Raw genomic sequence first — 20,665 nt, forward strand, 5'->3', positions numbered from 1 at the left:
ACATAATTAGCGGCTATCAAACACACACACACAGAGAAACTCAAAAGCAACGTGCGCAAACACCAATGTAAAAGTACACACAAATACAGCTACGCACACACACACTTACAGATAATGAGGCAAGGAAATACTGTACGTGTGTGTGTGTTTACTGGATAGCATAATACGATTCCATTCACGTTTTAAGTGTTTAATTGGCTTTTAAATCCCAGCGTGTAATTATACGGCTGTGACATGCAGACTCAGAGGCACACGCGTGCACACGCGTGCACACGCGCACGCTACAGCTGTTCATTAGCGTGATGGCTTCGCTCGCGTCTCGGCTGTAATCACATCATGTTTACATTTCAGATATGAGAAAGAAAAGGCCGCATCGCCGACACCATGCACACCCACTCAAAAATAAATAAAATGTTCACACATTAGCCCGTTTCAACTTGCTTTAATCAGATCAACTTTTGAGGCATTATGTCATGAGTCATCCTTTTCAGGAAAAACACGCAGATTAGTTTTGGATTTCATAGACTTTTATTGCGCAAGAGAAATGCAAATATGGCGTCTGCCAAAGCTTTGACTGATGATGAAACGGTTCAAGTGAGTTTGGATTAAATGGCGGGATTGTGTTTCTCTAGAGCCACAAAGCCGGCAGACGGTATAGACACGTCGTCAATTTTCTTAAAATGACGTTATGACTGTAGAGATAACCACAGCAAACCTCAAAGTTCAATTACAATTCATTCCATGGGCGCTATGGGTGGAGTTTTATGGAGGACCAAAATTGCCAAAATAAAAAATTAATAAATGAATGAATAAAAGGGAAAATAAAAACGGATATAAAAAATATTATTCAAAAATTTAATTAAATATTTAATATATATCAATGGAATATCAATGGAAATAAAAACGATATACATATATATATATATGTATAATAGTTTTTATTTCATTTATATTTATTATCTATTTTTAAACAATTTATTTATTTTATATTCATAAACAACAATATATATATGTATATATTTATATCCCTAAATACATTTTTTTCTTTTCCATTTATATTTATTTTTTGTATTTAATTTTTGAATTACCGTATATATTTTTAGTATTCATTTTTATGGATATAAAAAATATTTATTTATTGTATTCATTTATTTATTTATTCAGTCATTTATTTATTTTTAATTTGGGCAGTTTTGGTCCTCCATGAAAATAAAAACAACAAAATGCATATATATCCCTAAATAATTGTTTTTATTTGCATTTATATTTATTTTTTGTATGTAATTTTTTTATCATATTTTTATATCCGTTTTTATTTTCACTTTTATTCATTTATTTAGCCATTTCTTAATTTTTAATGATGGCAGTTTTGGTCCTCTCTAGTTTTCTTTCTTTTGCTATTTTCTTGCCTGCGCCATTGTAAGATGGAACGCAGCCAACTCCCAAGCCAATCGAAGCGGCTCTCCTCATCCCCAATTACTGCCGTCTCCCCTTATTTTCCCATCGTGGATGAATTGTAGCGCATACAAAGTGTACATGTAGCAATATTTTCTCATCTTTGTGTCCAGACCTCCAGTCCAAAGCTGACGAGCTGAACCGAATGCTGGCGCGCAAAGACGGGACGCCGGAAAAAAGTTTGACGGAGTTGAAGGAAGAGATTCAGGCCATGCTGGCTGAGATGAGAAAACGACAGCTGGGAGGGAAGCGGCTCATTGCTGAGGAAGAGATGGAGTATGCATACGCACACAACATCAGATCTGCTTTTATTATAGACTGTTGCCATGGTAATGAAAAAGATGCGATTATCCATATTACAAGCTTAGTATACTATGACACCGACTTTAAGGCTGTTAATTCGAGGCACATTATCTCTATGACTGCTTATTATTGCTTTACTTTACAATCAATATAAAAGCAATGGAATCAACTAAAAAGTCGGTTCGACTGATTATCCACACGCCGCACACCCCGAAGACGCTGATGAAGCTTTTCTGCCCGTTTTCGATCAGTAATCTACTCTCTCCCTCTGCCCGTCCTCCTCTCTCACTTTATCTCTTTAGCGCATTAAATGTTGACGAGGTCGATAAGTTAATTAAAACTATGGCTGCTGGGGGGGGGGGGGGACACAGACATAACGATGCTGAGATACGGGGAATAGGGGTGAACTTAGGAACGACTCAAAGACGGACGCGGTATCGGGAGATAGCGTGCGTGGAAAAGAAGGCCAAAGATAAATCGCCCTTGTCTTTGCGGTTGAACCCTGAACAGAGTTCAGCCAATAAAACACATCACTTTATACGAATGCCTGAAAACTTGGCTACAAATGTTTTTTTATGATCATTATATATAGTCACCGTCAAACGTTGTAAATAGATCATTTGGAGTACACGTTTATTTTTACTTTTGTTTTCATCTCACTAATCCCCCCCCCCCCCACCCCCCCATAGACTTCATTAATGTTATACTCCAAGTCCAATAATTACCTTGCATGTTCCCGCCAAAACTGAGCAAAATCCTCTGAGCGCCATCAACTGGGGAGCGCGAGAGTCTTCTTGTCTCGGCTCATGCTAATCACGCATTCCGAGCCTCTGCGGTAAACATACAAATGTTCACAATTTCAAAGGCGGGAAGTTTGCTGTTCAAAACTTGCTCTCATGAGGATCTGGCGGGATTTTGTACGAGATCCACCAACATCACATGAAATCATTAAAAAATAAAGCATTTTAAAAAAATAATTTGAGAATATTTTCAAAACTAATTGTGATGCCCTCGCTCCTTCCAGTCTCGCAGAAGAGTTGTTCCAGAAAGTCAAGAGGATGTTTGGGAATCCTCATCAGGCCACGGAAGACCTCAAAGCGGAGGTGCGATTCATAAACCTCGCAATTCAACGATGCTTCACTCAAATGTATTCATTCGTGTTTATTTACCTTCCTAGATAAAAGGCAAGATGTCAGACCACGACAGCAAACTTCAGGAGGCCCAAGATCTTCTTTACTCTGCCCGTGAGAAGACCCGGCAGGCTGGCTTGCTGGCTGGACAGAACCAAGCCAACCTCACATTCTTGGAGGTACGTGCAATGACATTCCTGATGATTTTGGAGCACCTCCGACTCACTTCCTTTTGTTTTTCCCACTCATTTCCTGTTCAATTTGGGGAACTGCCTGTTGATTTGGGGTCACATCCTGTTGATTTGGGGGACTAGTGGGTCTCTTCCTGTTAAATTTGGGGCACTTCCTGTTGATGTTGGGGACACTTCCTTTTGTTTTTCAGTTACTTCCTGTTCAATTTGGGGAACTTCTAATTTTGGCGCATATTTAGGGCACTTCCTGTTGATTTTGGATCACTTCCTGTTGATTTGGGGGACTCCTGGGTCTCTTTCTGTTAAATTTGGGGCACTTCCTGTTGATTTGGGGGACTTCTGGGTCATTTCCTTTTGTTTTCCCAATCGCTTCCTGTTAAATTTGGGGAACTTCCTGTTCATTTTGAAGCACTTCTGGGTCACTTTCTTTTCAATTTGGGGCACTTTCTATTGATTTTGGGACCGTTCTGTGACACTTCCTGTTGATTTGGGGCACTTCTGGGTCACATCCTTTTGTTTTCCCAATCACTTCCTGTTAAATTTGGGGGACTTCCTGTTAATTTTGAGGCACTTCTGGGTCACTTTCTTTTTAATTTGGGGCACTTTCTATTGATTTTGAGACCGTTCTGGGGCACTTCCTGTTGATTTGGGGGACGTCTAGGCCTCTTCCTGTTAAATTTGTGGGCACTTCCTGTTGATGTTGGGGCACATCCAGGTCACTTCTTTTTTCAGTCACTTCCTGTTCAATTAGGGGAACTTCCTGTTTATTTCGGGGCACTTCTGAGACACTTCCTTTTCAATTTGGGGCACTTCCTGTTGATTTTCGGCAAGTTCTGTGACGCTTCCTGTTGATTTTGGGGGCTTCTGGGTCTCTTATTGTTAAATTTGGGGCGGTTTCTTTGTCACATAACTGATTTACAAAAAAACAAAATGGGGGAAGGCCTTTTTTTTGACGATGTTAGGCTTAAGGGGTTGATTTAGTTTGAGGTGTTTCCTGTCCTTCAAAGTCACCAAATCATGCAGTTCATCCGGGTTAAAATGTATATTTAGTTATGTGCTGGACCTCAAAATGTGCGCACTAACTGGTATTTTCTTCATTTTCAATCTCTACACCCCCAACGGTGTCGGGAAGGCAACGTCCGTTTCACCGAGCTTGCAGCTTTTTAATTGAAAGTGTTATTACTTAAATTGCACTCTCTGAAAAAGCTGACTAACGAGTAATCGCTACAAAAGCTTCATCTTGTCTTGAAATAAACATTGATCATTGAGCAAAGCTTGTACACATCTACAACGTTTCCCGCTGGTCTGTTTACTTTTTCAGGGGCGGCACGCTGCGGTCCTCGGGGTGAAACAAGAAGCGCAAAAGGTCATCGGGGAAGCCGAAAACCTCCTGGATGACGCCAATCAGCTTTCAGACAACATCAATAAAGAGTTAGAGGCACGACAAAGGGCCTTGTTGGACTCGGCGGAGCGTAAAATGTTGTGTTTGTCTGACTCTTGAGTGTTGTAATCTCGTTTGTAGGATGCCGAGGAGATGAGAAAAGACCTGAGTCCTCTTCACGACCAGCTGGACGAGCGGGTCCGACACCTCACCGACGGTTTGAGCGGCGGCGGCCTGGCTCATCGCGTGCGCGCCGCCGAGGATCACGCCCAACAGCTTAATGAATCGGCGGCCATTTTGGACGGGTAACGACGAGTCACGATGCAAAATGTAGCGATGCAATCGTTATCACTGTCATCTTTTGCGCTCTTCTCTCAGAATCTTGGCCGAAGCGAAGAACCTCTCCTTTAACGCAACAGCCGCCTTCAAAGCATACACGAACATTAAAGCCAACGTGGACCAAGCAGAGAAAGAAGCCAAGACGGCCAAACAGACTGCGTCAGAAGCACTGACGATGGTAAAAAGTACACACACACTATTTGTCTTGTACCCACTTCCAAAATATTATATATCATTTGTACAATTTAGTGATTGTTATCATTCTTCTTGCTCAATTGGGCCAAATGGCCGATTATTTTCCCCTTAAAACGTTATCATAGAAGAAAAACGAAGTTTCCGACACTGTGAAAGTACCCTGAATGCACCATTTTGCTTGCGTAGCATTGGCAACTAGCAAGTGTGTAGCGTATGTCGTTCTGGTTATTTTGTTGTCCTTAAGCGTCCTTTAAGCTTTTTAATGACACCCCAGTTGTTGTTAACTCTAAAACTAAACACACGACGATAAGAATTACATCCACTGCATATTTGAATACTAAACATGCTTCGTTTTAAAACATCGCTACACTAGCACTAATGCTAAATGTGAAGGGAAGATCCCATTCAAATGCTAAGAGGAAGTTAGCATCAACTTCGGGAATGTTTTTCCTTCAAATAACGAATATTCACACACAAATGCTGTTGGAAAACTATTTGATGCATTAAATATATGTTTTTAAATAATCTGCAGATTAATATACAGTATTGTGCCATTTTCGTTAAGAAGATAAAGAATTGAAATATGTCAATGTGAAACTACATTGTATTCACACAATTTACCACTGCTATAAAACGATGAATTAACAGAATAAAAAGATGAATGAACATTTTTCTTCAGGTCACTTCCTGTCCAGTTTGGGGCACTTCTTGTTGATTTTGTGGCACTTCTGACTCACTTACGGTTTCATCAGATGCAAGGGAAATATCTCAAACGTATGGAAAATAATGTAGCAATGTTATATACGGTATTGTTCCATTTTGCTTTGTCCATCCACTCGATATTATGAATCCACTGGGTTAAATTCCATTCAATTTGTCTCTTTTTTTTTTCCCTCTTTTGTGTTCATTGTCTATGGCCAATAAGCAGTATATGACAAAGAATGAGTTAAAAAAGAGGCTGAAATAATCGAGGGCAAAGGTGCGGAAATAGCGTGAAGGGGTCCTTCCGCCATTTGAAAACCTTTCTGGGAATGTCGTTTAGCATTGCAAAAGTGGTCAATCTGACGGCAGAACGCTGATATGCAGATGACTTCACCTTTGTATGCCGGGTGAAAGCTATTTAATTCATGAGTGGCTCCCAAATCCAAAAGCGTTCTTTGTCACAGATTTTTCTATTTTACCCGTGTGTGTGTGTGCGTGTAGGCTTTAGGCCCGGAGATCCCAGTCAAGGAGGAAGCTCAAGGTGCCCTTCAAAAGAGTCTCAAGCTGCTCAACCAGGCTAAGCAACTCCACAATGATGTCAAAGGTATTGTGTGCGTATACGATGCAATATTAAGCAGCAAGGATGTCATAGATGTCCCTATTTAGTCACTACATCCGCTTCCTTTTTCCACATTAACTCATTCACGACCCAGCCATTTTGACTGAAGCCACCCCCTTCGCTCCCGGCTGTTTTACTGGATTTGGACTGATTTTGGAAGGCCCGCAGAATATTGTGTTCTATTGCTATAAAAACAGGGAATCTACCAAAAGAAAAAAATGGAGTCTCTTCTTTCATCAGGAAAAAAATATATATTTGTATCTGTTTCCATTTTGCAGAATTAGCATTAGAATATGTCTAAGTTTCATCATTATTCACATTCCTGGTGAAAACAATGACAAAAAGATGGCTGATCTCTTATACTCTGCTTCCACCTGCTGGCCGTTTTTTGTAATAACTATCATTGCTTTAAGCCACCTCTTCGTGTCAGCAGCTGCATCAAAGCCTTCTGTATGCTCTTGCATAAAAAAAAAAAAAACGTTTAAATACGTTTTTGGGAGTGAAGGACAAAATATTTATTAAAAAAAAACGTTTTTAGATGTTTTGGGGTTTGAAGGAGTTACTGTAACTGTCGCTTTTTTTTTTCTTTTTTTTTTTGCTAACCAAACCAGCAGCCCCTATGGAGTCTGAAATACACAAAAGTGTAAATATGACTTTTGTCCCGCAGACAATGCCGCGAGTGTGTCCGGACTGAAGGGCAGAGTCAAGTCTGCAAAAGACAGAACCAAAGACCTGCTCAACGCCATCAATGGAACCATGACAACGCTCAACGCGATCCCCAACGGTACGACCGACTGCACAATTATACCGCCTGCGAGTGACAGTGAAATCAATGAGCGCATGAACGGAGCTCAGTCGCTCAAGTTCAGAGGTCGCCCGTTCAATATGATAGTCAGATCAAAATACTGGATCGCGTCCAAACTGAAAACGTGCGGGATTTTCATTTTATTTATTTTATTTTTATTTTTTATTTTTTATTTTTCCTGAAGAGCTCAGTATTGTTCATTCGGTAATTTGACCGATTTGACATGTCATCATCATTGCTCTCCTTTTTTCTTTTTTCTTTTCTTGACCGTATATTTAAACGTTGTGGTCCGGCAGACACGGCGACCAAGCTGGCGGCGACCAAGGCTGCGGCCGCCGAGGCCAACGCCACGGCCATCGACGTCCTGGAGCGCCTGGCGGCCTTGAACCTTCAGGTCGACGACATCCAGAAGAACTTCAGCCAGTTGGCCCACACGGTCCGCGCCGCCAACCAGATGATCCAGGACCCGGAGAAAAACAGTAAGAAGTCTCGGGACGGCTCGCCATTTGCTAGCATGCTACTTTATGGATGCTTTTTTTTTTCTCCACTGAATTTCAGCTATTTAAAAGGAAAATCTGTTTAAAAAATGCATTTGTTATCAGTGACAACAATAATCTTATGAAAATATTGTTTTCTCTTTGTTTGTCCCCCACAGCGATCAGTATGTATATCTATTTTACATCAATATCAACACTTATCAATGGTGCCCCAATATTTTACTAATCTGATCTCCAATCAGTTCATTGCTGGTCCCAATTTGCATTTATTTGATTTGAACAATCGTATTGGAGCACCATCCATTCTTTGTACCGGTGTCTTTTCCAAGCTATAAAATCACAATAGCTGCTCCTAATAATAATAATAATAATAATATTAATAACGCCTCAGCTCTGCTCCAGCATGAGCTCGGTGCGCACTGCAAAGCATGGAACTCGATCCTTTTTTTCTCCGCTGTCCGTTCAAATAAATGTTCTGGACACGCTTCTCTTTGAATGCCGAGCTGAGCTACACTAATTGATTGGCTCTTTCTTTTTCTCCCTCCGCCTCTCCTTGCTCTTTATTTATCTGGTCTTCCTTCTCTGTGTTCGATCGATGACTGCTTTCAATATTCCGCCCCTCTCCCCCGTCGCGCACCGCCGCGCTCAGCAGTAAAGTTCTGTATGCGATGACGTCGCTGATTCCGTATCTTTAAAAAAAAAAAAAAAAAAAACTTCCGTCTGTTTAATCAGTCCACGCGGCAGGAGCCAAAGTGAAGGATTTAGAGGACGAAGCTGATAGGCTGCTGGAGAAGCTGAAGCCGATCAAAAAGCTGGAGGACAACTTGAGGCGAAACATCTCGCAAATCAAGGAACTGATCAACCAAGCCAGGAAACAAGCCAACTCGGTAAGGAAGCTTTTTGCCAAACCGCACACGCAATCAGTTCGGATTTGAAGGTTTGGCTTTCTCCTTTCAGATCAAAGTGTCGGTGTCGTCGGGTGGCGACTGTCTGCGCAGTTACCGCCCTGACATCAGAAAGGGGCGGTACAACACCATCGTTCTTCACGTCAAGACCACCACGCCCGATAATCTGCTCTTCTACCTTGGCTCCGCCAAATATGTGAGTAGATATAGCTGTGCTGTTGCCAACGTGTAAGTTAATAGTTTTTAGCATTTAGCCTACAAGTACGTTCAAACGTATTTCCAAAGCTAACTTTTTAGCATTTAGCGTACAAGTATGTTCAAATCCTAAGTTTTTAGCATTTAGCCTACAAGTGCGTTCGTATTTGCAATGTTACGTTTTTAGCATTTAACTTTCAAGTACGTTCATATTTGCAATCCTAGGTTTTTAGCATTTAGCTTTTAAGTACATTCAATACAATAATTTGCAATAGTATAGTTCATAGGTATTTTCAATGCTACGTTTTTAGCATTTAGCTTTCAAATACGTTCAAACGTATTTGCAATGCTAAGTTTTTAACATTTAGCCTACAAGTGCGTTCGTATTTGCGATGTCACGTTTTTAGCATATAACTTTCAAGTACGCTCATATTTGCAATGCTACGTTTTTAGCATTTAGCTTTTTAAGTACATTCAAACCTATTTGCAATAGTATAGTTCAAACGTATTTCCAAAGCTAACTTTTTAGCATTTAGCGTACAGGCACGTTGAAACATAGGTATTTTCAATGCTACGTTTTTAGCATTTAGCTTTCAAATACGTTCAAATGTATTTGCAATGCTAAGTTTTTAGCATTTAGCCTACAAGTACGTTCAAACGTATTTCCAAAGCTAACTTTTTAGCATTTAGCGTACAAGTATGTTCAACGTATTTGCAATGCTAAATTTCTAGCATTTAGCCTTCAAGTACATTCGAACGTATTTCCAAAGCTAACTTTTTAGCATTTAGCGTACAAGTATGTTCAACGTATTTGCAATGCTAAATTTCTAGCATTTAGCCTTCAAGTACATTCGAACGTATTTCCAAAGCTAACTTTTTAGCATTTAGCGTACAAGTATGTTAAAACGTATTTGCAATGCTAACTTTTTAGCATTTAGCCTACAAGTACGTTCAAACATATTTGCAATGCTAACTTTTTAGCATTTAGCCTACAAGTACGTTCAGACATATTTGCAATGCTAAGTTTTTAGCATTCAGCTTACAAGTACGATCAAATAAATGTAAACGTACCAGTATTTGCAAGTACGTTTTAAACGTATTTGCCAGTCAAAACTTTCACTCCACATTGGCAGCTTCAGGCTTCCGTACATTCCAGCATCTGCGCCCGAATGTGCTCTGAGACTGCTGCCGATGATGCCAAAAGCTGTTTATAAGCATATGCGCGCTTGTGTGTGTGTGCGCGCGTGTGTGTGTTCAAACAAGTCTTGACAATTAACAGCTTTTGGTTGCTATCTGCTTTTAGGTTGATTTCCCCTGAGAAATCAGAGCGTTGCCGCATTTGACTGGGAAGTCTTGAGCGCTAACGTGTACGCGCGGCGTGCGTGACTAAAATTCTCCATAAGTGAAACATTCCGCATGAATAGGCGTGCTGCACACGTGCGCGTGTTCACACACACCTCTAACATTTCACTAAGAGTGCGTAATGCTGGCTGAAATGCAACGACGCGGCGCTGCGATCTGCGCTAATGAATAATGGCCGTTCATATGGGAGGGGGGGGGGGGGGGGGCGTGTCTGAATGTGCTTCTGCATCTTCAAATTTGTCCCTAATAATCTCTAACTGTGCATAATGCTATATGAATAATAATGCTGAGTGAGCGTCTGGATGAGAGCGTACGCTCCAAAGCCTCTTATTACAGTTTTCTTCTCACGGCTCATCCATAATAATAACAAAATTAATCAAAACGGAGAAAATCGGCTTAAAGTTCTCGCGCCTTCACTTTCTGCATCTAAGTCATCTACTCTTGAAAGTTTTATGTCACTCAAATTGTTTGTCTGCTTGCGTGTTCCAGGTGGATTTCTTGGCTCTGGAGATGCGCAAGGGCAAGGTGTATTTCCTCTGGGACGTGGGTTCCGGCGTGGGACGAGTGGAATATCCACTTCTCACCATCGACGACGGCAACTGGCACAGAATCGAAGCTTCCCGGTAAGACGATCATCCGCACAACCGCAAGGTTTTCGGTACATTTGACATCGGTACAAACAAACGAGGTCATTATTCTTTTCAAACGCAGCAACTATCCGCGTACGTATGCAAATTGGATTCAACGTAGCGATTTAACGAGCGACATCACCACCCAATTAATCCACTTTTTTTTTTGGGGGGTGGGGGGTCACATATAGAGACATGAAATCGTTAAATTCAGCAAAGTCCAATATTGGGTTCGTTATTCGATTGGCCTGATGACACACTCGACCACCCGACGACAGCCGGAAATAGAAACGTAAACAACAACTGAACAACCAGAGGACATCATTTCTGTAATGGGATTACGTTGTTCTGTCCTGGGAAATCACGCGCCTTACATAACATACGGCGCCGTCTTGCACGTGCGCATTCTTTCGGCGAAGTTGCGCACGGGGGCCTCCACGAAACAACAAATTCAAGGTGGCAGATCAATTTCACTGGACATCTCCGAGGTCCCGCTTCCTGCAAACCTGTCTCCGCAATCACTTTCCCTCATTCGTCTCTTTTTTTTTTTCTTTTTTTTTTTTCCTTTCCAGTTCATAAAGGCGGATTTCATGCGACGGAACACGCGCGGTTGTAAACGTCGTCCAGGAAACGCGCACCGGCAAATCAAATGAGCTCATTTCTGTCTGTCCGCAGTAACGGATTGAACGGTACCGTATTGGTGTACCCGCTGGAAGGCCCGAGGGCCGGCGTGGTGCCGACGCCGCACAGCGCAACCTCGCCCGTCACGTACACCATCTTGGATGTGGACACGAACGCTTACCTGTTTGTGGGCGGGATACTCGGCACCATCAAGGTAACGTTCAATCATACGTATGATTGGGATGACTTTTGAACTCTTATCATCATCATCATCATCATCATCATCATCATCATCATCATCATCATCATCATTGTCGCACTGTTAGAAAGCAGACGCTGTGAGGACAACAACGTTCACAGGCTGCATGGGGGAAACCTTCCTTGATGGAAAACCTATTGGACTTTGGAACTACAGGGACAGGCAGGGAGACTGCAAAGGATGTGTTGTCAGGTATGAAACACACTTTTTTTTTTCTGGAAAAAAAACATTAAATTTAGCAAAGAAAAAAAAATTCTGAAAAAAAAGGAAGAAGAAAAAAGGTGTGGAACACACAAATCATTCAATTATGTTATATATATATATACATAAAACTAATATAATTAATACAAAATTTAAAGAGTTTTACAAATATTTATGTTTGTCACAAATTAAAGGTGATGATCTAGGATCATTTCTTATGTCTGTTAAATTAAAATGTTTTTCACAACAACAAAAAGAATACATGAGTAAAGCATTTACTAGTGATGAGATTAAAATTGCAATTAAGTCATTTCCACTAAGAAAAGGGCCCCAGGACTGGATGGTTTTCCTATTAAATTCTATTCAGTATTTTAACCCAATATATTTATTTTCTTGGAAGTTATAAATGTATTTAAGGGAAAACCATGTACTTATCAACTATCTCATTGATTCCAAAACTTTCTGATTTCCGACTTATTCGTTTAATCAGCTGTGATAAAAAAAAAAATTTAAATAAATTATAGCAACGATAATGAGCAATAAATTGGCTTTAATTTTGCCTAGGATTATACATCATAATCAAACTGGATTTACCCCAAATAGAGAGGTCATTTTTCTGCCACTAGATGGCATAATCGCATTTGTAAAACATTGGTGACAGCTCAGTGCATTTTTCTTTTCATATTAAGAGCTATCTCATCTTTAACATGAAGTCACTTGTGAAATTCGGCACATTTTCAAACTTGTAAACTACAACTTGACCCCAAATATATGCATTCATATTCAATTTATGAATGCAAAATTTTGATGTGGACCGGAATTTCCCCAGTACAGGCTTTACAAGAAGTACGGGGCGGTCATTAAAAAAAAAATTGCGCCGTTAAAGGAACTTCAAATTAACAAAAAAAAAGTTGACCCCACTTACATATATAAAACAAGCATTACATTTGAGAAAATGAACAACCTGCTATAATTAATTAATTAATTAATTAATTAATTAGGCAGGAAACTCAAAATGGTAAAAGTACTTCTGGCCAATCTGGCCATTGTCTTGTTCCCGCCAGGATATTCAACTGGAATTCATCTTTTTAAAATGATTTTTTATTTATTTATTTATTTTGTTAGCCCCCAGGCGTCAAATGGTGAAGGGACCGTCCAGCTGGACGGGGAAGGCTACGCCGCAGTGGGACGCCCCACAAGATGGAACCCGAATGTTTCCAGTGTTACGTTCAAATTCCGAACATTTGCCTCCGATGCGCTGCTCATGTACCTGGCAACCGATGATATGGTATTGAAGCTACTACGACTACTCAATGAATTGGTATTGACACATATTGGTGACAAAATACCTTTTCCCTCACGTCCATCTTGTCTCCCCGTAGAAGGACTTCTTGTCCTTGGAGCTCTCAGGTGGCAAGGTGAAGATGAACATTGATCTGGGGTCAGGGGTCGGCAGCGCCGTATCAGCTCACCGTCAAAACGACGGACGCTGGAAATCCCTCACTATGTCTCGCAACAAGAAGCAAGGTCGGTTTATCCAAAGATTTCCATTTTCCGCTTCTGCTGCGTTATTGTTGACGTCCGCGAACTTTTCGTCCAGCCACCGTCACCGTCGTGGACATTGACAGCAGCGCCGAGGAGAAGATGGGGGCAACGTCTTTGGGTACGGCCACCGGGCTGAACCTCAAGGAGAAGCAGAGCATTTATTTCGGGGGTCTGCCGACCATCGGAAACTACAGGTGACGTCTTCGGGGTGGGACTCGTTAACTCGTTCACTGCCATTGACGGCTATAGACGTCAAAAATTCATCGCAGTTATTTCTATTAGTTAAACATTTTTTTCCCACTCAAAAATGTAATTGTACATTTAGAACAGATATAAAATTTGTGATTAATCGTGAGTCAACCAGTGAAGTCATGCGATTAATTACGATTGAAAATTTTAATCACCCGACGCCCCTAATAGTTAATAATCTTTTCACTGCCATTGACAGCTATAAACGTCAAAAATTCATTTTCTATTCTATTTTTAACTATTTATATTTAAATTACATTTAGAACAGAAATAAAATGTGTGATTAATCATGAGTCAACCAGTGAAGTCATGCGATTAATTACGATTAATTTTTTAAATATTTTTTTTATTGCATCAGGCGATTAAAATTTTTTAATTGTAATCAATCGCATGACTTCAATAGTTAACTCACGATTAATCACACATTTTGTAGCTTTTCTAAATGTACAATAAAACATTTTTGTTCTAGGTTTTCATACTCTTGTTAACAAAAGTAGGAAAAAAATGTTAAACTAATAGAAATAGTTCAAATGAATTTTGGATGTCTATGGCAGTGAACGGGATAGCTGACGCCTGATTGGTTACGGTGGAACCTCAAGTTAGATCCAACATTCTCAACCTGGAAATCATGTTTTCTGCCCTTTATACACCTGGATGTGTCATTTGTCCTTTCAGCGGCAAAAATGTGTCATTTGTGGCATTTGTCATATTTTCATTGTTATAATAAAATCATTTTTTTTCCTAGTGGGACAGCGAACGCCAAATGGTGCAAAATCACTCACAAAAAAGTGCATTCAGTTGTCGCTTGGCTTCAATCCAACACAGTCCATCCCCGAGACCTAATCAATCTCCATTTTTTAATAACAAGGACAAACGGCAGATTCCGATTATGCGCCCTCTGATATCAGGTCAAGGCCGATCGCGCTCCGCAAAGCGTCGGAAGGCCGCGATAATGAAGACATGATCCTATTACATTCGACTTGAAAGCGATTGGAAAGTCTGATGATTGGAATATCTTTACAGGCCAGAGGTCGTCCTGAAGCGCTACGTGGGCTGCCTGCGGGAGATTGAAGTATCCCGAACTCCTTATAATCTCCTCAGCAGCTCCGATTACACCGGGGTTACCAAAGGATGTAATGTGGAGGTAAGACTGCTCCATTCCAATTGAAAATCACATTACATTGGAGGGATCCGCTTGCAGTTATATGACGTAACAATCGGGGGGTGGGGGGGGGGGGGGCGTTGTTCTTGCAGAAGATAATTAAGATATTTGAAAAGGAAATCATATTCTACTCAAGACTTTTTTCCCTCTCCACTGGCAGCCGGGGGGCATTTCTCGGTGAAAACAGTTGGGTCAAAAATAACCCAATTTGATCCATCAAAAATGGTGTCATTCTGTAGACTGCTCGGTCAAAAATTGGACCCACCCTGGTAACTTGGGTCAATTTTTTGGGGGCTGTTTTGTACAAAAAAAAAAAAAGGAGGAGGAGGTTGGGTCAAATTTACGTTACTGGGTAAGTACAATTTTGGACCCAAATTGGGTTGTTTTTGACCCAGCGGTTTAACAACCAGGAAGCAAGTTGGTGCCCTTTTGACCCAAATTGGTTTCAATGTTTTCAAAAATTTGGACCGAACCACAACTTGAGTCAATTTGACCCAACTTTTTTTTTTTTTTTATGTATAAAACAACCCAAAGTTTGGGTAAAATTAAGAGGAGTAATCTGGTCCAATATTTGACCGAAATTGGGTTATTTAACTTTTTTTTTTTTTTTCAACCCATTTTTGTAAAGGTGTAGAGCGCTTGATTTGAAAGCTAAATTTGAAATCATAATGCCGCGTTAAAGCCCTAAAATGGTATTTTTGTCTTGAAGCCCAAACGCTGACCTAATTCGAAACCCTACAGTTGGTGTCAAAAATAATCTGTTATGAGTGGGGAAAAAAAGGGGCATATACAACTTTTTGGGTTATTCATTTCATTCAAGAAGGTGTGTCCCAAAAAGGTGGGGCAAATGATTAATCAAAATAAAATAAAATCATTTGTACAAAGACAACACAATGTTTGGGGGTTTAGTACAAAACAACCAGCTTTTTTGGGGGAGGGCAGTTTTGTGTGTTATTCATTTTGAGCCAACTTTTTGTGGTTACACGATGAACCCAAAAAATTAGTTTGGCTTGTTTTTGACCCCTACTGGGTTATTTTTGACCCTATCGAGTGTAGTTTTGTCTAAGTAAGTGATCTTCCAAGACACCCCTCAATTTGTCTGACGACTAGCGCCGATGCTAACGTTAGTATTCAGTTGTATTCAATGATAGATAATGTGGATTTCAAAATAGTTCAAAAGGGAAGTTATGTCTTAAAAGGAGAGATTTTAGCTTTGAAAAATCAGCCTAATCTAGTTTGTAATATATATTTTTTCATGGCTCGTGTTAGCTTGAGCGCGGATCCTTTATGCTTGTTTTCCTGCAAGTTCGGCAAATGCACTTGACGGACTCCACAATGTTGTTGTTTTTCAAAATCATTCAAAAGGCATTCATCACATTTTCTATTCACTAATGGAAATGCATTTATACACTGGAACAGCCATTGTTAGTAGACAAAGGAAGCCATGCTTGCGTAGTGTGTATGTTTACATTAGGGGGGGGCGGGGCTTCATTCCATCCCATTCTTCTTAGGTGTCCTTCCTTTCCCAAGGTTGTCTTTTGGGCTTTTGTGACCGCCACGTGTGCGTTTATCGTCCCGCAGAACCTGTACACGGTCAGCTTCCCCAAGCCGGGCTACGTGGAGCTCGCCGGGCTTTCGCTGGCGGTCGGCACCGAGATCAGCTTGTCGTTCAGCACCCTGGAGGACACCGGCACGCTGCTGCTGGCGGTGGGCGGGGCTCCGTCCGTCAGTCGGCAGGTTGGCGGGAAGCTTTCGGCTTTAACACCATTTGGACAATTAAGAATTTAGATTAGAATATTTTTTTTAAGGTTGAGTTATTTTAATGAGTTTTTAGAGCGGCTTTGTTAGTTTTAGTATTAGTTTTAGTATTAGTTTTAGTTTTTTTTATGTATTTCTTGTATGCAAGATGGAAAGAAAAAAAAAACACCACGATAAGTATTACGTAGTAAAAATTCCACATCGATATTATCACAAAAACATGTACAATCAAAAAATTTAAAGTATCTGCATCAGAGACTACCTCAAGCAATCTTGTCCACCGGCAGGTCCGTAGCAAAAATGGCGTCTCCAAGAGGAAACGCAGGCAATCGGGAGAGGTGAGTCACGCACGCACACACTTTCCCTAAGTGAATGCATGAGTGCATTTTAATGAGATTTGCATTTGCTGGCAAATGGAGCCGTTTTGTGAAACATGAGTTTTGGACATGGATGCCAATAAACATGCGCACACACATACTGTACATAAAATTGCACACACACACACACACACACACACACACCACCTATTACGCTAAGTGTGTGACTTCACCATCATTGCAATCCTAATGAGGTTTCACGCGGGTGTTGACAGTGCTCATTATGCGCACACACGAATTTGCACCAAAACACCATTTTTGTGTGTGTGTGTGTGTGTTATCACATAACGCACAGTAATCGTAATAAAGCATATCAATAATGTGCTTTGAGAGACAATAATAGAGACATTGACGGGACATATATTATCACCTCATTTTTTAATCATAAAAATATGTTCACATTTTTTTCCCTCAAGGATAATCTAATAGTTTCCCTAAACAGAATTGTGAATATTGTGTGTATGTGTGTGCGTGTGAGGACAAAGGGTTACCTTTGGTTTATCCATCATTACTGCTCGTTGGCCGCATAAATCTATTTTTACTAACAACGCTGGAAGGGACGGTGTGTGTGTGCAGGTGTGTGTGTGTGTGTGTGTGTGTAAAGGTTAAGCGAGGTTAAGAACACCATCAACTCTACTTGGCCCTGACTAATGGATGTGTTAGAGCGGGACCGAGCGAGCGGCGGCGGCGGCGCAGGAAAGGCAACAAGGAACAAAAGATGGGGAGGGGATTTGGAGGTGAAAGTGGGACTTTTGAAGGGCGCCGCAGAAAAAAGAAAATACAGGATGGCGTGAGAATGGAGGATGCGTCAAGAAGGTGGCGCTGTGCAGGCTCGTTTATTGTTTGGAGACGTCATCTGTTTGCACTATTCATGTTGATGCACGCTGCCTAATCAAAATGAAGGACGGCGCATTTTCAGTGCTGGCTTACTTGAAAGGTTAATATGAAGTAGGGGCCATCAAATATCACCCTGGGAGCTGTGAATGGCCCCGGGGCCGCGAGTTTGAGGCCCCTGGTCTAGAAGGTCATTAGTCCTCAAAAATGTATATTTTATAGCATATGAAAAATTATTTGAAAGAAAAGTGTCGGAATTATTTTTTATTATTATTGTTATTATTTTGAAGCCAATTTAGTGAAAATTTTCGTGAGCGCGAATATGGGCTCCGAATATCGGTTATCGGCCTCCTTGACGACTAAAATTACATGAAATAATTACAACAAAGTAAACAGTTGGAGTTGATATTTTTATTATTATTATTTATTTATTTTGAAGCCAATTTAGTGAACATTTTTAGTGAGCATGAATATCGGCTCCAAATATCGGTTATCGGCCTCCTTGACTACTAAAATTACATGAAATAATTACAACAAAGTAAACAGTTGGAGTTTATATTATTATTATTATTATTATTATTTATTTATTTATTTTGAAGCCAATTTAGTGAACATTTTTAGTGAGCACGAATATCGGCTCCAAATATCGGTTATCGGCCTCCTTGACGACTAAAATTACATGAAATAATTACAACAAAGTAAACAGTTGGAGTTTATATTATTAGTATTATTATTTTGAAGCCATTTTAGTGAACACGAATATCGGCTCCAAATATCGGTTATCGGCCTCCTTGACTACTAATAATCAACATATTGGCTTATCTCTTGCCAAAAGGCGCATTAGCCTACCAGAATTGTAGCTTTTGGCTACAACACGATGCCTGATTCCGGTTAAGGTAAGCCATTTTAAACTAAAAAAAAAAAAAAATATATATATATATATATATATATATATATAAGCAGACATTTCCTCGTCCTCATGTAATTTCTTAACTGAACTATTTACTTTTCTTGTACTGCCCTCCCTGGTCTCCATTTTGAAGGCACCTTTGTGTTTTTTCTATAAATAAAGTTGAGTCGCGCTGAATTGAGTTCAGAAGCTGATTGTCAGCTTTTGCTTTTGATTTCACGCTTGTGCGCGTTGACGCGTGTTAAGCGTGCGAGTCTTTTTTTGGCACGTTGTAGCGACACCTCGGTTCAATTTGTCCCCCGACCTCAAATTGAAATTCCATTTTCAAGTGTTAAATTGTCTCCCACTTCGCCCCGTGGCACACAGTGAATTAAAATTCAAATGAGGCTGACCTTGCAGCGCCGCTCTCCGCCACCTTTCCGTCGGTCTCGTTCCCGCGCTCGCTCATCCCTCTCGTGCTGTTCTGCTCTCCGGCCTCTCATCTCGTCCCCCGATTATCCTCTCCTCGCCGTTCCTCTCATCTCGTGTTGTCCTTTCCTCGCTCCCCCTTTCCCTCTTTTTTATAAAGCCACGCTCATCTGCGCTTCGCCCTTTTGACTGCCTTCGACCCTCGCGCTACTCGACCGGCCGACTTTGTCAACATGCGTTGAGCTTTTACGCAAAGGTTTTACGCGTGCAACTCGGCAAGTGACGTTAAGTTGAGAACGACATTTTGATTTAGCCGCACTTCATTCCATCTCGGTTATTCACGGAAAAACCCAGCTCAAGGTGGGATTCGTTTATTATCAGACGTGGCTTTAGCGCCATCTTGTGGCATCATCGAAAAGCAGGACTACTTTACTATCAGATATCGCTTTGCCGCCATCTTGTGGCGTTGGTGCTGCATTGCAACTACACGCCGTACATTGACAACATCAAAAAGTAGTTTGCGCATAGATTGTGTGACTGCTCTCTCAAAATAGCTCAGCACACAGGCATTCATGTCTAAACTGCTGGCAACAAAAGTGACTGCACCCCTTAGTGAAAAGGCCCATCACCACAAGGGACATAGCAACTGCGTAGCAACTGATATCATCACCACAAGGGACATAGCAATTGCATAGCAACTAACCACATCACCAACACAAGGAACATAGCAACTGACATAATTACCACAAGGGACATAGCAAATAACAACATCACCACCACCAGGGACATAGCAATTGCATAGCAACTAACAACATCACCACCACAAGGGACACAGCAACTGACATAATTACCACAAGGGACATAGCAACTGCATAGCAACTAACATCAACATCACCACCACAAGGGACACAGCAACTGACATAATTACCACAAGGGACATAGCAACTGCATAGCAACTAACAACATCAACATCACCACCACAAGGGACACAGCAACTGACATAATTACCACAAGGGACATAGCAACTGCATAGCAACTAACCACATCTCCAACACAAGGAAGATGGCAACTGACATAATTACCACAAGGGACATAGCAACTGCATAGCAACTAACAACATCACCACCACAAGGGACATGGCAACTGACATAATTACCACAAGGGACATAGCAACTGCATAGCAACTAACAACATCCCCAACACAAGGAACATAGCAACTGTATCGCAACTGACATCATTACCACAAGGGAAATAGCAACTGACAATATTATCACCACAAGGGATATATGCAACGGGGTAGATGCTACGGACTTCCGACTTCCAGGTTTCACACACCAGTGTAGTTTCCGGTCACTGATGGCTGCATTCCAACACTTGCACCCCCTCCCCATCGCCCCCCCCCCCCCCCCCAACCTGCGTAAGCACACAAAATGGGACGCGGGCCAAACGTCGCAAACAGAAACAAAGCTGATGTGTGAAAACCAGGAAGTCGGAAATCCCGCCTCTTCCGTGGCATATACCCCACTGCATAGCAACTGACAACATCATCACCACAAGGGGCATAGCAACTGCCAATATCCTCATTACGAGTGACCAAAACAGTACAGGATCATAGCAACTGACAACACCATTG

The 20,665-nt window shown here is 41.0% G+C and overlaps 1 protein-coding gene across 11 annotated transcripts in view; it reads left to right on the forward strand.

Moving 5' to 3' along the window:
• The window catches only part of lama2 (laminin, alpha 2), a 184,668-nt gene that overhangs the window by 151,653 nt on the left and 12,350 nt on the right, over positions 1–20,665 (forward strand). For all 11 annotated transcript variants that reach the window (XM_077553007.1, XM_077553012.1, XM_077553005.1 and 8 more), the window contains 20 exons: positions 1,569–1,731; positions 2,783–2,861; positions 2,936–3,067; positions 4,401–4,517; positions 4,602–4,765; positions 4,839–4,977; positions 6,198–6,300; positions 6,983–7,099; positions 7,417–7,599; positions 8,350–8,504; positions 8,575–8,718; positions 10,569–10,702; positions 11,384–11,543; positions 11,656–11,780; positions 12,915–13,077; positions 13,172–13,316; positions 13,390–13,528; positions 14,607–14,727; positions 16,327–16,482; positions 16,791–16,841. In XM_077553007.1, the coding sequence (XP_077409133.1) occupies positions 1,569–1,731; positions 2,783–2,861; positions 2,936–3,067; positions 4,401–4,517; positions 4,602–4,765; positions 4,839–4,977; positions 6,198–6,300; positions 6,983–7,099; positions 7,417–7,599; positions 8,350–8,504; positions 8,575–8,718; positions 10,569–10,702; positions 11,384–11,543; positions 11,656–11,780; positions 12,915–13,077; positions 13,172–13,316; positions 13,390–13,528; positions 14,607–14,727; positions 16,327–16,482; positions 16,791–16,841 (2,690 nt within the window). The remainder of the gene's footprint in view (positions 1–1,568; positions 1,732–2,782; positions 2,862–2,935; positions 3,068–4,400; positions 4,518–4,601; positions 4,766–4,838; positions 4,978–6,197; positions 6,301–6,982; positions 7,100–7,416; positions 7,600–8,349; positions 8,505–8,574; positions 8,719–10,568; positions 10,703–11,383; positions 11,544–11,655; positions 11,781–12,914; positions 13,078–13,171; positions 13,317–13,389; positions 13,529–14,606; positions 14,728–16,326; positions 16,483–16,790; positions 16,842–20,665) is intronic.

The sequence above is a fragment of the Vanacampus margaritifer genome, chromosome 19 (genome assembly GCF_051991255.1).
Source record: "Vanacampus margaritifer isolate UIUO_Vmar chromosome 19, RoL_Vmar_1.0, whole genome shotgun sequence".
Lineage (NCBI taxonomy): Eukaryota > Metazoa > Chordata > Actinopteri > Syngnathiformes > Syngnathidae > Vanacampus > Vanacampus margaritifer.